Genomic DNA, 14963 nt, shown 5'->3' on the forward strand with positions numbered 1-14963 from the left:
ATAGTGCATTGCAATATTTGACTTTGAGATTCTTCACACATCACTGGAAAGACCTATTTTTCCACCCGAAGGCTGTCCATCTGTTTGGTCAAAGTCTATTGCTGCTCTCAATGTGTTGCTGCCTTTGCTTAGTCTGTGTTGTCTTTCCTTTGAAATTGAAGTACCGATGGTGCTGGAGCTCTTCTGTTTGCTTGTTTTCCTGCAAAATCCATTTCTTGCTTACCTGTGGTTTTTATTCTATGTGGATGTGTGTGTATTAACACATTCAGTTGTTTCAAACGTTATTGAAATCAAGGTATAATGAAATAGTGTTTAATGAAACAGATGGATTTGTGATGCTGTAATGTGAACAGCATATGTTTTGGGAGTTGATTGCTACTGACTTCTGTTTTAAGGAAGGAAAGGGGTGTGAAGATTGACAGAACTCAGTTATAACAAGGTAGCTGTTAGAGAAGAGGAAGAATTTTTCTGAAACTTTTTTTTATGCCGTTCAGCAGTGAAAGTCTGCAAGGTCAGGAAAAGAATGGCAGGAGAATTTTAGGATTTAAAAAGTTGTCAGTCATTAAGCTTTATGTTGCTGAATACTACTGACTACTTCTGAAAGTTTCTGGGAACTCTTCAGTCGTCATTGAGCTGGAATTTGCAAGCCAAAGTAGAAAACTTTTGTTTTCTTGGGTCAGTGGTATTATTGGAAGAGAGATGAGATTTTCTTGTGAATAAGGTGCCACAGGAAAAAGGGCCTTGAAATCTTGTTGCAGTAGCTGATGACTGTAAAATAGAGAATTTTGCAATGAAACTGTTTGTTTATATCTGGAGATTGAATCACACAGTGAATTCAACTTGAAGCTCCCCTTTGGAGAGCCAAGGTGAAGATCTGGAAGGGGAACAACTGGCAGCAGGAGGCTGGCTGAGCATTCACTAGAATCAAACCAGAACCTTCCATTTCACCATATGGTTGACAGCTGCCCTGTTCCTATTTGTCGTGATTTTTCTGTGTTGCACAGGATTGACTGGTGATGTTTAACTGCTTTTGAGCACTTGCATAACATTTGAAGTTGCCATGTTTTCCCTGTTTATCTGAACTCCACAAGTTCATATGGAGTGGGATGAAAAGCTGGTTTCACTCCACCCTTCCTCCTTGTGAAATGTCCAGCACCAAGCCTAGGGGTAGGTAGGGTGTTTTTTAAATACAGGTTTGGGAGAGTAAACTTACATTTCATGTAAAAAGTAATGCAAAACTTTAGGATAAGTGCTTCAGAAATGCAGGTGTGTTAAGATGCAGGCTTTTATTATCATGGACAGCAGTCTTAAAGAGCTGGGCAACTGCAAAGGGGAGATCTGAAGGGAGTGCATATTATTTTGAAATGGTTTGAATTACTTCAGGCTGGGCAGACTTTCTTAGTTTTATATATATTCCTTCCCTCTTCAACTGTCAGAGAAAAGTTGTTGAGATAACAGATCCTTTGGGCTGTGTAACAGAAAGGGGGGCAGCTGCTTCCGAAGAATTTCAGAAGTAGGACACAAAGCTGTGGGCTCATCTGCCTCCGTTCCCTGTAACCTCCACAGCAAATGCATGTGCTGAAAGTACCGTGATGCATGAGATCAGTGGTTATTAATACCACGTTTTTGATATGGGTAAAGGTTTTATCTGGGGAGTGAAGTGTGTTTTGGCAATAAGCCCACACAAAGTAAATAATGTGGCCTTTGCGTTTCTGGTTCTGACCTCACCTCTCTCATTGTTTGTCTTAGAACACAAGCCCTTTATTATTTGATTATCCCACATTATGCTCTTATAAATTGCAGTCTCTAACAAGAGATGGTTTCTTCCAGAAACTTCTAGGTCATCTTACCGGTTATTTTCAATTAGAAAAAGCTGTAATGCTGGCTTTAGATATTTAGAGCTGTGTGTTTGGCTTTTTTAATTTTTATATTTAATTGTAATTTGCCTTTGCATGGTTGTCATGTTGTATTAGAGCTCTTTACTAGATGGGTTTTAATAGCTTTTCTGATTATTTGAGAGCCAGCTGGATACTTTGGGTCCTCCTAACTGCTTTATGAAAATCTGGACATGGCTACCCTACAATTCTCTCTCTTGGTAGCTCTATGGGATATATGACATACTTTTTCCACTACTTTGAACGAAAGTCTGTGTGGTCGTAGAAGCTTATGTAGTCTATGTGGCATAGAAGACAAGTCTTTATCAGCTGATGTCCTCCTTTTGGGAAGGACCGCAGAAATGACTGCTAAGGCTCTGTAACCCTGGAGAAGCACCTGCAGGCAGTTGGGAAAAAGCAGAGAGGTTCCTCTTGAGCTCGAGTAGGTAGAAGTTTCCAGCCCTCCACCATCACTGAACCTTCTGCAGTTCAAAGCCAATGGCTTTCTGCTGCTTTTTTACTGTGAGGGATGCTCTTTAAATAGATTTGGCTGACTGTCAGGCTTAAAATCAAATGATTCAGATTAGGTAAGTGTTCGCAAGATTTCATTACACTGTTTTAAGAGACAGTCCACTATAGTTTTATAAAACTACTCACAAGCATTTTGGATGAAGAAGTTGGAGAACTGTTTGCTATAAAGAATATCTTCATGCAGTATAAAGCTACACTTGACCCCAGCAGCTTGCAGAGTCTCACTTTGGGGTGTTTCTGCAGAACATGGTCTCTCCATGCCTCTTGTTGGTCTGAGCAGTTAACAGGAGCATAGAGTGGGTTTGTTCTTGTTTTTCATGGGTTATTTGTTGGTTTGAAAAGCTGGTATAAGAACATACTCTTTCGTCATTAAAAATGTGTTCAGTTTTCTCTCTCCGATCACTGCAGAAGCAGTAGGTTGTCTACTAGTTCAGAAATGCCAGCATTGCCACTTCAGGGAGCTGTATTCCCAAGAGGCAATTTGGCCCATCAGTATCCTGCCTACAGTTTCTTCTAGTGGTTGGTAGGCTGTACAAATACAGTGGTAGTGACCAAAATGACTGCAGTTTTAGTCAAGGATGTGTGTTATCCCAGTTTGCTCACTGTTCTGTCTAGTCCCTTCAGTTTTGGTTTCTATTATCTTGAGGTGGTCTCTGAGATGGCTTTCACTGTGTCTTCTGGGAAACCTGTAGTGTTTGTCACAGGCTTGCCGTACTCTTACTCTCTAAGGAAGTACACCTGTGGATTTGGGGAAACTTTTGTTTTTAATCTTCACTCCAAAATAATTTTGATGGTCTTTACTAGCAACTTTTACCCTAACATTTGTATAATTACTTTTGCATCAGGTAAGTGGAAACACTTCCTTCGTGTCTGAAAGACCATTTCTCATAACCTTATGCAAACTCTGAGTATATTTTCTAATGCGGTTCTGGAGAGTTAGCCTAAGGTCTCTGATACTCACAGCTTTGTCATATCTTTACAACACTTCACAGACTAGGAATTGTGCAATAGCAGAATGAAAAATAGGAAGATGAGTATGAGTCTGTCGGGGGCATCAGTGGCGCTGTCAGGTGCTGTCAGTTCCTGGTTCCGCCAGGTAGGCACAAGTACCACATAGCTGGGTAATTAAGTTATTCCTTTAAGAGGAAGAATGACAAATGGGTATAAGCTTGACAGCAAAAGCATCACAGGCTTTTTTCCCCTCTTTCTCCCAGCATAGCAATCAAGACTGACAAAATGCATGCATAAAGCAGAAAGGTGGTTTTTTTTCTCTATTGTCCCATTAGCGCTATCAAAAAATTATTGGAGATAGAGATGAATGGAAATAACTGTACCTTTTTGTAGTTATGCTGTATTGTCTAGGTGCGCAAAGAAACCTGTCCGGTATTTCTGGCTAGCTAAGAATCTCAAAAAGAGGAGACTTCCTCAAGAGAAGGAAGTTATCCCCTCTTCAGTTGTGTGGCAGCTGACTTCTGTCAGGGATGTTTACTTTTAAGATCACTGCCCTGTTCACTGTTTTCTTCATCCAGCCTCATGGTTATTTAGTAATGGGAACTTTTTCTGTCCCTCTATTTTATTTCATCACCTTCAAGGTTGAATTTAGACTGGCTTGCAAAGCTGGCTATCCTTTGGGATGTCTAAACTGTAAATGAAGGTCTTAATATCGATAGCTCTGCAGTTAAATATAATTTAATCCATGCAGAAATTAGCAAATATTTTCATCATTTCAGCTACATGGAGAAAATATGTTCTCAAGTCTCTGGTTGTGAAAACGCTTTCCCTCTAGCTGAGAATAGCCACAGGATCAGTCAAGGGGATCATTCGTGTGCTTCCTCACTGAAAGAGCAACCCTGCCAGGAGCCATCTGGGTGAAAACTTTCACCAAAAGAATTGTCCAAGACAATGGATTTCTTTCTTCTTTTTTTGTTATGAAAAATATTTAAATAAGGGATTTAAAGGCCATTTCTCATGTGTTTAGGCTTTCAGAGGTGTTGTGGCATGTGAAAGGACAGTTTACCCTCAACACCATTAATCTACTCCCTACTGCCAGAAAAGGTAGTAGGATCTTGGGAGTGGAGGGGGACTCTTCTCAAAACACACACATTCACATGTTGAAGCATTTGCTTTGTTCTGTGTTTTAAAAGTTTATTCAGAAACAGAAGTCATGAAAAATAAATTCTGGACCTCTGCTCTTAGATTTAAGTGTGATAAATACTTAATTGGTGGTTTCAGCCATACCCAGTGCTAAATGGAAGCATCTCCTTTCCTAAATGGGTTGTTTTAATTCAGCCATGTGCCTGGAATGGTTCATCAAGCAATAGCCTAAAACATTTGGAGAGACATGAGACTGCAGTAAGAGAGGAGTGTTACAATTTTTTTTTTCCCCCCCTAAAACGAACAGTGATAGTGGGACCTTATCAGAGAAAGGAGAATGCAACTTGAGATGTTATGTTTCTATGTGATTGATTTAGCAAGCGTATATGAGAATGAACAGGGACTTGAACTCTTCTGTGGTATGTGTCCTGTAGAGTGCTGTGTTCTGCTGTCCCGAGGGCAGACTCTGGTTTCTTCAGGACAGAAGTACGTGCTGAACTACAGCCAGCTTTGCTCTGGGGTTGCAGTGCTGGAGATGCAAGGGGAGTGGTGCCCCATGCCCTTCTCTTGTGTGCTGAGCCTGTCTCTGCACAGGGACTGGGAGCCTTCCCTCCTTCCCAAAGAAAGCTGTTGCCAAACAGCATGAATTCAAGGGAATATCTAGAATGTTGGACTCCTTTTTTTTTTTTTTAATTATTATTATTTAGTCTTTATATATTTCTTTATCTATTATTTACTCTATATTATAACACTTGTATAACATTATTATAAGGCTGTGCAACTTTTCAGGGATATAGTTTTTTTTAATCACACTGGCTAGATTAATTTTGTGCTTTATTCCAGTGAATAGTGTTCTTAATATGATAAAATTAAAGTACCTTAAAAGTTTTTAGGCTTTCTGCCTCCATTCATTGTGTCTCTAAGATAATGTTTTGAGTAATGAACCAAGAGCATCACTTACACGTTTGCATCTGGCACTCCTCCTACTTTGGTTGTATTTCTGTATTAGTAAAATTTCCAGCAATGAGAATGCTGTCTCTTTTCTGTAAGGATAATACCTTTCTCTTTTACTTCAGACTCAGTTTTCTGGAGTCATGCCAAGATGCCACTGGGACATAGAGTAGCTATAGCTTTTGAATCTGTCATCTGGGGTTTTTGGTGGTTTTTTTCATTGCTTTTTGTTTTGTGTGTGCTGGTTTTTTGGTTCTGTTTTTTAATGCAAGAGTTATGTGGAGCTACAGTTGGTGTCACCTAACACTAAAATGCTACAGAAGGCTGGGAAATCCCATCAGCAATTAAATTGTAGGGATTTTCTTTGTACTATTAAAAAGCTGTTGGCTTTTATGTGTTCTTAAGAGGGGAGCAGTCTTTCTCAAAAACTTCTTTAATCAGAAATAATATATGAAAATGTTTTCTTCTCACTTAACTATATTCTCTGAAGCTTGTGGCATGTATCATCAAAGTGTTATCATGATTTCATTTCCGAAAGTAAATTTTGTTTTTCCTTAGTTCTGTGGTTGGAACCGCTTACAAGCTAACACGGTATCTGGGAGAAGTAGCACATTTGGAGAACACGTACATCTGCTGACAGGCTTGCACAGCAGTAGCCTTCCTCTTCCTTTACAGATCACTGCTGTTTTCTTAGCAATTGTATTTGGGTGTTTAAAGTATTGGATGGCTAGCTTTTTTTCTACTGATGGTTGGCCAGTGGTGGTGGAAACAAAACAGGGTATTTTAATAATGATGGTTGGATTTAACAAAAATCCTTTTTTCCTGCTTGCTTTTTGTTACCCTTTTTATGGTATGAGCAGAAGCTAAGTGGGTCTGTAATCCATACAAATAGTGTCTTACATATATTTCAGATTAATTAGGATTCCATTTTGTAGCTATTATATAACTTTGGGAAGTTTTTAGAGGTTGGCAAAGTGTGAAGCTGGCATTTATCTCCAGAGATCTGGTTTTGTCATAACTGGGTGGTTACCAGCTTAAGTGTTTTCTGCTTGTTCTTAACTCTGCAAAGGCCATATAGCCAATTGAGCAGACTGAACTCGCTCCTGTGAGCGATCATAGCGAACACATGATAAGAAATTAGTTCTGCTAAGCCTGTGCAAATGCAGTGCAGGTAGTAGGCTTGCACAGTTGCTGCGAGAGTCCTGGCCAGCTTGCAATAGTCTTCTGCAACGACAGGCAAACTACAAAGCCTCTAATTTGATTCTAGTTCCAAGACAATAAAAATCAATAGAAAAAAACATATTCACTTTGTCATAACTGGCTTGGCTTAAAAACTACTTTAAGTTTTACAGCCCATTTTGAGAGCAGAATCCTGTTTTGAACTTGAAGTCCACTGACTAGGCGCTGCTCACAACTGTACCTCTTGGGCATGTTTTGGATTGTATTTTCCATTTTTCTGTAGGTGCTGTGGAAAGGAGAAGACAGAGTGCTTGGCTCAGGGATTTTTCTGAGTTAACACAGAGCCTGCTTGCCTCAGCTCATTCCGTGTGGCGTTCTGTTCGTCTCTGCGGTGCAGGTTTAGCCACTGCATCTATTGCAAGTGGTATTGGTTTACAGAGATCCTTAAATTGCTGCTTGAAACTGAATTACCTCACACAGTATGGTTGGCTCATGGTTCATTAAGGGATTGAGCAAAGAAAGGGGGCTGAGGCTGAAATTGCTTTGAAATGAATCCTGTATATGTTCAGTGCTCAGGAATGTTGTGCGACGGGCATGGTAATGGTCTGTGTCTGCAGGCTTGCAAGCACATCTGAAAATTTTGCATGGCACACTGGCAACCAAGAGGAATATTTGCCTGTATGTAGATATTTGCCTGCCTTACAGCAACGCTGAGACTTCATTAATATTTGTAGAATGAGTTTAGTACAAGTACAAACAAAATATTACTAGAAGGGAATTGGTTAGGCTGCTGTAACACATTTGCAGATGTTGAGGAAGTTCTTTCTGTGTTTTGACAGAGATTAAGAACTTATAATTGTGTGGAAGGTGAAAAACGTGCCTTCACAGATACCCAGGATATCTTTGTAAGGAATTATTCTCTTAGTTAGTTTTTGCTGATGCACAGACTCTATGTGTGTCTATTTTGTAGTGACTTTATGCTGCAATTACTACTTCAGAACATGTGGAATAGTTACCTTGCTTATACCAGCCATGATAGGTACTTTCAATTGTTCTCATGTGTATCAAAAATGGGATAGTCCTAAATGTCATTGGGAATGTCCCTGGAAAATATTATGCAGTTGTCTGTAAAGTAAATACAGGTGGGCTACACTTGCGAGTACTTTAAAAAAAAATGTTTTGCCATGAATCTTGTAGTTCCTGTTTCTAGGAATTTCTTAGATCAAATTCTTTTTTACATTTCTTATGAGATAAGGGCAAAAGTGAACTTGTGGTGCGAAGAGCAGTTTCTCTTGAATGATTCCTCTGGTGGCTTCAGAAGCATCAATGTCTTTTGGAAGACATTGTATATCCTGCGTGCCTAGATTAAGTAACTTTTTATAGAGATGCACATAGTTTCTGATTAAGAACATTTGGAGACTGTTTTGTTCTGGAGAGAGCTGTGGGCTGCTAAGTAAGGGGGGAGCCTGGTGCTTTTGTCTTCTTGGCCTTCCAAGTTCAGTGCTAAATCTCAGTTCTAGGGTGGACAACGTGCTAGCGTGTATTCAGACTCACAAATCCTCGTACTACTGTTTGAATGACTAAGATATCTTAAAGAAATTTAACAGTTCAAGTTTGTAAAGGATACATATGAAAACTGCAATGGAGTTCACATGAATGTTGTGTGTTATTTTTTAGTCTAACTTCCATCTTAACCCTTCCACTATACCCCAGCCCTCTTGCTCTTACATACTTTTCTTGGAATTCTCTGTTCTTTTCCATGTTATTTTATTTTTTGGGTGGAGGAAGGTTTGTATTTTTTGCTTTGTCTCAGAAGATTCAGTGTATTGTGGGAGGTGAGGCAACACTGGTCTTGGCAGAACACCACAAAACCAAGAGAGTAATTAAATGACGCAAGCCTTTTGATTATTTTTCTCTCTCAAGCTTTCTGGCACGGCCGGGCATTCCGATTGCAAAAGGAGGATCAGGAGAAGAAAAATCTGAAGAGCACACGCAGAATTAGAAGAACTGTATCGGAGACTATTTGCTGCTTTAAAGCTCTTCACTCTCAAGTCCTGGAGTTGCTTCTTTTTCCTCTGTGAGGATGATGTCTCTTTCATCACCCAAGATAGACATAACCAAAAGGGAGCTGCCAAGGTTTTATTTTGGTTTTGGTTTCTCTGCTCCCTTACTAATTGGATTTTTCCCATCTTCTGCAGGAGAATTATAAAAGGATTAGAGAAGCTGCGTTTTTTGGGGTGTTGGAAGTAGCTGTTGTTTTTTTCTTCTTGATTCTGGGACCTCTTTAATTTGCCATTTGTTCCCTGAAGTCACTGCCTGTTTGGAAAAGGGAGAAGCAGCATAACAGATGAACTTGCGCGACCATGGATTCTTTTCCTTTGCAAACTTTGTATGTGGCTGCTTGTAAAAGAGGTTTTTGCATACATAAGCATCAGATGAAGAATAGCATCCTGGGCTGGATTTAAAAGAAGCAAACTGCTTGTGTCCTGATGAAAGGATAAATTCTGTTTAAACTATAATTTAAAGAAGATTGGATGTTGTTTCAGTTTTGAATTTTGGTGAAATAAAGGAAGGGTCTGATCAAGCCAAATACTCTGCCAGCCTAAACCTGCATATTGTACAGCTGAAACTGGAAGATGTCTTGGAAAAGAAATTACTTTTCTGTGGGTCGGGGGAATGTGCAGGGCATGTTTACTCCACGAAATACAACCTCAATCGCACCCAGTAAAGGTCTCAGCAATGAACCAGGACAGAACAGTTGCTTCCTGAATAGTGCGCTACAGGTAAGAGCACATAATAAAAAATGTTTCTGTCTTTGTCCTCTGTCGCAGTATTTTCTTAGGCTCAACTGTGCAACAAATCTAGCCAGGCTTGACTACATAATTGTTTGTGGGCCTAGATAGAATAAGGCTACATTTGGAAATGCAGATTAGTTGAGTTATAGAACAGCTTTTTTTCACCAGGAAAACCTGAAAATTAAATCGACATTCACATAGCCTTCATGTAGTGTACTTGAATCTCTTGTTTGTGTAAACTTGTAATATGTCAACCAAAGATGAAAATATATGTAGAAAATTTCTTTTAAAATAATAGAATATTGCATAGCTTGCAGTATGTCTACTCCTTAAAGTAAATTTGACTTTTTTTGTTGAACCAGTCAAGTTCAAGGGTTGATAACACCTATACAAGATACTTTTTATGTAGTCCAGTTTTCTAACTGCTGTTTTGTAGCTTTGTTTAGATGATTGAGTCTTTACCTTTTGATTTAGAGGAAACACCTTTTCCTGTGTCAAAATTTGGTGGAATGGTATGGCTGCTATAGTGGTATTGTCACCATTTAGATCTCTTATATGTCTGACATGTGAGATTCAGTCCTTCTGGCTGCAGAGTTTAAAACCCTTTCTCCACATCAGTTTTCTTCCCTTCATATGACTTGTCTGTGTAGCACAGACTGTGTCATTGTGGTTTTTTTTTTTTTTCTTTTTTCTCCATGGGCAAGATTAGGTTCTCAACTAGCTTCAAGATACCCCCGTGATGCAAATAATACAAATAGAAACATCAGTGACCCTCAATAGGCTTAATATGCCATGAGATACAGGACTGGGTACAAAGGGAACTTATAAAAACAGTGGGGTTTCCAGTGATGTATCATATTAATTGCTTTTGTTAAGTTGTAAGGTGTAATCACTGGCTACCTCATAATATTGAGTTACTGAACCTAGGTCAGAACTAAGTAGAGCCTTAACATCAGCTGCATGCCATACATGAAGATTAAATCCTACGACCCGGTCTTTGGTCTTCTACGTAAACTGTTTTCTTCTAAAGCTCAAGAGAGATAGGATGTCAAAAATATTTACAGTCAAAGCTGAATTAAAAAAAAACCAACACAAAACAAAAACCCAACAAAAACAAAACAAAACCCCAAGATGGTGGTAATTTCATAAAATATATACTTCTAGTGTTTTCTTATCTTAATTTTTTAACATTCAGTGTTAGTCTGAGAGGTTCTTGAATGTTTGTTGCTCCTTACTATTAAACATTTCTATAAACATTCAAGATAAACTCCAAAGGCAATTACATCAAAAAATTGGACTTGTTCCTAAATGTGTGTGTGGTTGGTTTTTTTGGGTTGGTTTTTTTTTGTCCTTTTGTGAAGTCTGCAGTAGTTCTTCAGGAAAGTTGTGTGTAATCAGATGGTTCCAAGGCTTATGTCGACTCCCAGGCCCTTACATATAGGGAGAGTTTGAGTATAAACATAGCCATGACAATCCTGAAGTTTTGGGAAACTTCACAGATTAAGTATTCAATAAATGTGTTTTTAAATATAATTTTAGGTAACACTTGTGTGTTACAGTTTAGTTAACCTTGTTCCAGCTGGAAACACTTCTTGAAACCAGCACAGCGTTTTTCAGAGTGCCAAATTTTTTTCTAGCTGGTTGCTCTGGACAGATTAATCAGAAATAAGAAGTTTGGTCCCTCTGTGTATGCTAACGAAGCATTTAGCCAGTCATATGCCAGCCTGGACCTTGCTGCTCTGTCCGGAACCTGGCAGGACACAATTTAGGTCAGGGCTTCTTTCAGTGCAAACTTCTGCATCCTGAAAGGCTGGTGGCTCTGAGGCTTACAAGAAAGTCCACTTATTGTTAGTTGAAGCTGAAATAGCCAGCACTGACCACATTATATATAAAGAGCTGACTGTGAAACACCTCAGAGATCGATATTTTTGCTATTTTACAGATATGAATTTAGATAATTGCCCAAGATTGCACAGATTTAGTGGTAAAATTTAAGAATAAAACTTGGTGCTGTTACAGCAAATGCTGCCTCTCGCTGTTGCTAGCAGAACATATAAAAAGCCTGCTTGCTTTTTATATGCTGTGACCATACCTAGTCACATACCTGGTATTACCACCATACCTGTCCTGAGAGAAAAGTATAACTGCTCACACAGGTTAGGGTTAGAAATCTGCCAGTATCATGGCATCTAAATACACTTAATAATGATAATATTGGGCATAACAGCTTTTAGTAATTTATCATTTTGATTTGCAAGAACTTGTTAATGTATATGCTGCTGGTGCTCCATTTTTCCAGTGTTTGGGCTTTCTGCTCCGAACAAGGAGGCTGGCTAGGAGGTGGAAGGATGGGCGAGCTTTGGCCGCAGTGGTTGGTGGGGTGTCCTTGGCATCTCTGCCCAAGCCTCATGGAGCAGCGGCACAATGGCTGGCCGTGGTGCCAGTGCTGGGGAGCCATCAGGGCAAGTGCTGTTGAAGTTGGCACTGCCACATGGACAAAGAAGCGAGTGTTTTAGTCTAAAAGCACATGGCAAGAAATTCAGAGGGATGTCCTACTGCGAATTAATGTATGTGAATGCTACAGCTGAGGAAGAAAGATGAAAATGTCAACTTGCAGTTAGATAAAAGGCATCCTGTTTTAAAAGTGATGTTCACTGATACTAGTGTAGTTCTGGGATTATTTAGCGTGTGCAATTTTAGTCAGAGCTTTATGCAGTATTTTTTATATATATTCATAAAATTGGCTGTGCCCCTTTGTGTTTCAGGTTCTCTGGCACCTGGACATTTTTCGTCGCAGTTTCCGGCAAATCACAACGCACAAATGTATGGGCGATTCTTGCATCTTCTGTGCTCTTAAGGTAAAAGTTGGAATTAAATTAAAAATTATTTTTTAAAAAATTGAACAAAAATATTTCTGGTATTTGGTTAATATGTGTAATCAAACTTACATCTGGAAATTTGTGAGAGCAAAGGTAACTCTGATAGATACTGGCCCAAGACACTCATAGTACTCTTTCTAAAATATGTTCAAGCCAATAAATTATGAAAATAGTGTAGGTGAAGTTTCAGATACAATGACTCTTATCAATGGAGTTCAGATCACTGTGAAGCCTCCATGTTGTTTGAAAGATTAGTTCAGCTGGTAAAACATCGGTTTGCTTTGTTTTTTCTAATTTATCATTTGGTTTATAAATATCATACTGTATACAGTTAGTATGCTCTTCAGAAGTTACCTTTCCTTCAGAGGTTCTTTAAATGTCAGCATGGAGAAGGCCATTTAGCTTTAAGCCATTCTGTTCAAAACTGTTGATTATGTAAGACTAAAAGGTATTTTCTACTGTAAATATTGATGTCCGCATTAAATGACTCAGCTTTCTGTGATGTCTGTTTTTAAAAAAAAAAATCAATTCTGTTTGTAGATGCAGATACAATAACTGGCTGTCATAGATGCTGCCTGGACAGTAAGATCTAGATGTTAGCTCTGATTCTGAGTACTGTTATGTACTTGAGTAAACTGTGCAATCCTACATCTCCATTTGTCTCTACCCATTAATTTTTTAGCGCTTCTGTTTTTTTGTGCCCTCCTTTCGAAGTTTTGCTACTTCAAATCCACAACTCCCTCTAGCCTTGTGGGAGAAATGGACGTGATGCAAACATGATGGAAATACCAGCTTTAATCTTCCTGAGTAGTGATTTTTCTTTCTGAAATTGGGACTGAGTCATTTTCTTTGATCACAAATGGGTTGTAAAATCCAACTAAATATTTAAATTTGCTGTGGGAGAATTTATTGTGTCATGAATTCTGTGTGCAGTAATAAAAAGGACAGGCAGCATGCCTTATAAATATGGCAAAATAGAGAGTGCAAGGTTTAAATTAAGATCATCTGAAGTTCACAGGCAATATTTGTAGTATAATAGCTGTATTGCTACTGTTAAGTGACTTTACAGGTGCTGTGGTAGAGACAGGCTTGAAATGAGTTATCTAGTGAGTTTTTGGACTATTGTTGAGGGGTTTTCCCTTGCAAAAGAACAGCAAAGAGAAGGCTATTAAGGCATGAAAGAAGATAAGTAATTTCCTTCTGAAGGGAAATTTGTTTCAAGATATATCTGTTGAAATGATGAGACAGGATATTTACAGCAGTATCATCAGAATAGTATATAACAGTGGGTTAGGAGCTAGATAGCACATCCGAAGTGAGAAATACAGCTATCCAGACAAAGAAAAGATGGAATATTAAATATATCCCCTTCCTTGTAGGCAAATGGCAAGACTTAGGCGTGATCTGGTTTGAGTTCATTAAGTTCAGTGGGATAAATAATTCAAAGCTAATTCTTGGGTCATACCCTCAAGTATTGCCAAGTGATTGTTGGCATTCTTTGGTAGCTGAGATGAGGACAGAAAGAAAGGATTTAGGAAATTATAATGAATGTAAGCTTTTGCTGTTCTGAGGTTTAACCTAACAGCAAGATATGGCAAGGAAATACCAGGAGATCAGACAAGTTCTGCCGTTTGAATGAAAGTAGGTTAGACTCTGAGGCAGAGTTGAGAGGTTTTAGTATAAAGATAATAGTTAAAGTCTTTTTCTGAATGAGACTACTGAAAAAGAGGAGGGGGCGAAAAATTCCTATAGGAAAAAGGAGAGGATGAACCTTTGTGGAACTGGTATTGAAAGATGAACTCTGGACAAAGATGCATCTGGATTAGCAGTACCATTATGAGAGGGGACTACAGCGCTACAGTAAGACTGGAAGATGGCAGGATCTCTGGAATATATGTATTAAAAGCAGACACTGGCTAGAAGAGTGCTTAGTTTTGTTATAAAATCCTTGCTTTTGATGTCTTGCTGAAGTGTGCAGTATGCTATTATAAACTTGGAAGTGACAGGTAGAGTGGCAGAATTCATAAATTGTATGCCTGCAGCCATATGCTTATTTTTTATATTAAGCAGCCTTTGAAAAAAATTGCTGCTCTCTCTTCTTGCTCCCAGATATCTGCAAGGATTTTTTTGGTTTGTTACCTATCTGAAGTTTTTACCAATGCCATGCTTAGACAGGTGTTACAACCCTTAGTTTCCAACAAAGCTATAACTTTGCACCAAATCCTCAAGTAGTTTTGCACATTTTAAAAAACTTGCATCTGGTTGTGTGCAGAATTCCTATAGCTCACAAAACTCAGTGTACAGTGAAAAACTCTGAAGAAATGCGTAAACAAGTAAAGAATTATCTGGACAAGTATTTCTGCATATGAGCAATAACCAATACTTGACAAAGTAAAATGAATTCCAACTGGCTTTAATCCAAACCAAAATGTTAGTGTTTTCTCTCTCTACAGTCTGTTCTTCATGGGAAATTTCAGTGTGTTCTACCCAAGCCTATTCCAGAACCTTCAGAAAGTTTACAGACATGTGTTGTAAAACTATACAAGAGAAAAAATACGTATAAATTTGTTACAGGTTATAGGACTGTTTTGCTCCTGCTTCCCCTATGTTCATAAAACAACTCCCAATTTTACGTTTTTTCTCTGGGTGATCCCGTGACG

General features: G+C 38.7%; 1 protein-coding gene across 6 annotated transcripts in view; it reads left to right on the forward strand.

The window, feature by feature from the left end:
- The window catches only part of USP54 (ubiquitin specific peptidase 54), a 106763-nt gene that overhangs the window by 42751 nt on the left and 49049 nt on the right, over nt 1-14963 (forward strand). For 5 of the 6 annotated variants that reach the window (XM_072869641.1, XM_072869640.1, XM_072869645.1 and 2 more), the window contains exons 2-3: nt 8553-9412; nt 12190-12282. In XM_072869641.1, coding sequence (XP_072725742.1) covers nt 9266-9412; nt 12190-12282 — 240 coding nt within the window. In that variant the 5' untranslated portion in view covers nt 8553-9265. The remainder of the gene's footprint in view (nt 1-8552; nt 9413-12189; nt 12283-14963) is intronic. The other variant, XM_072869644.1, reaches the window with a different exon arrangement.

Source organism: Ciconia boyciana, chromosome 8, assembly GCF_034638445.1.
Source record: "Ciconia boyciana chromosome 8, ASM3463844v1, whole genome shotgun sequence".
NCBI classification, from domain to species: domain Eukaryota; kingdom Metazoa; phylum Chordata; class Aves; order Ciconiiformes; family Ciconiidae; genus Ciconia; species Ciconia boyciana.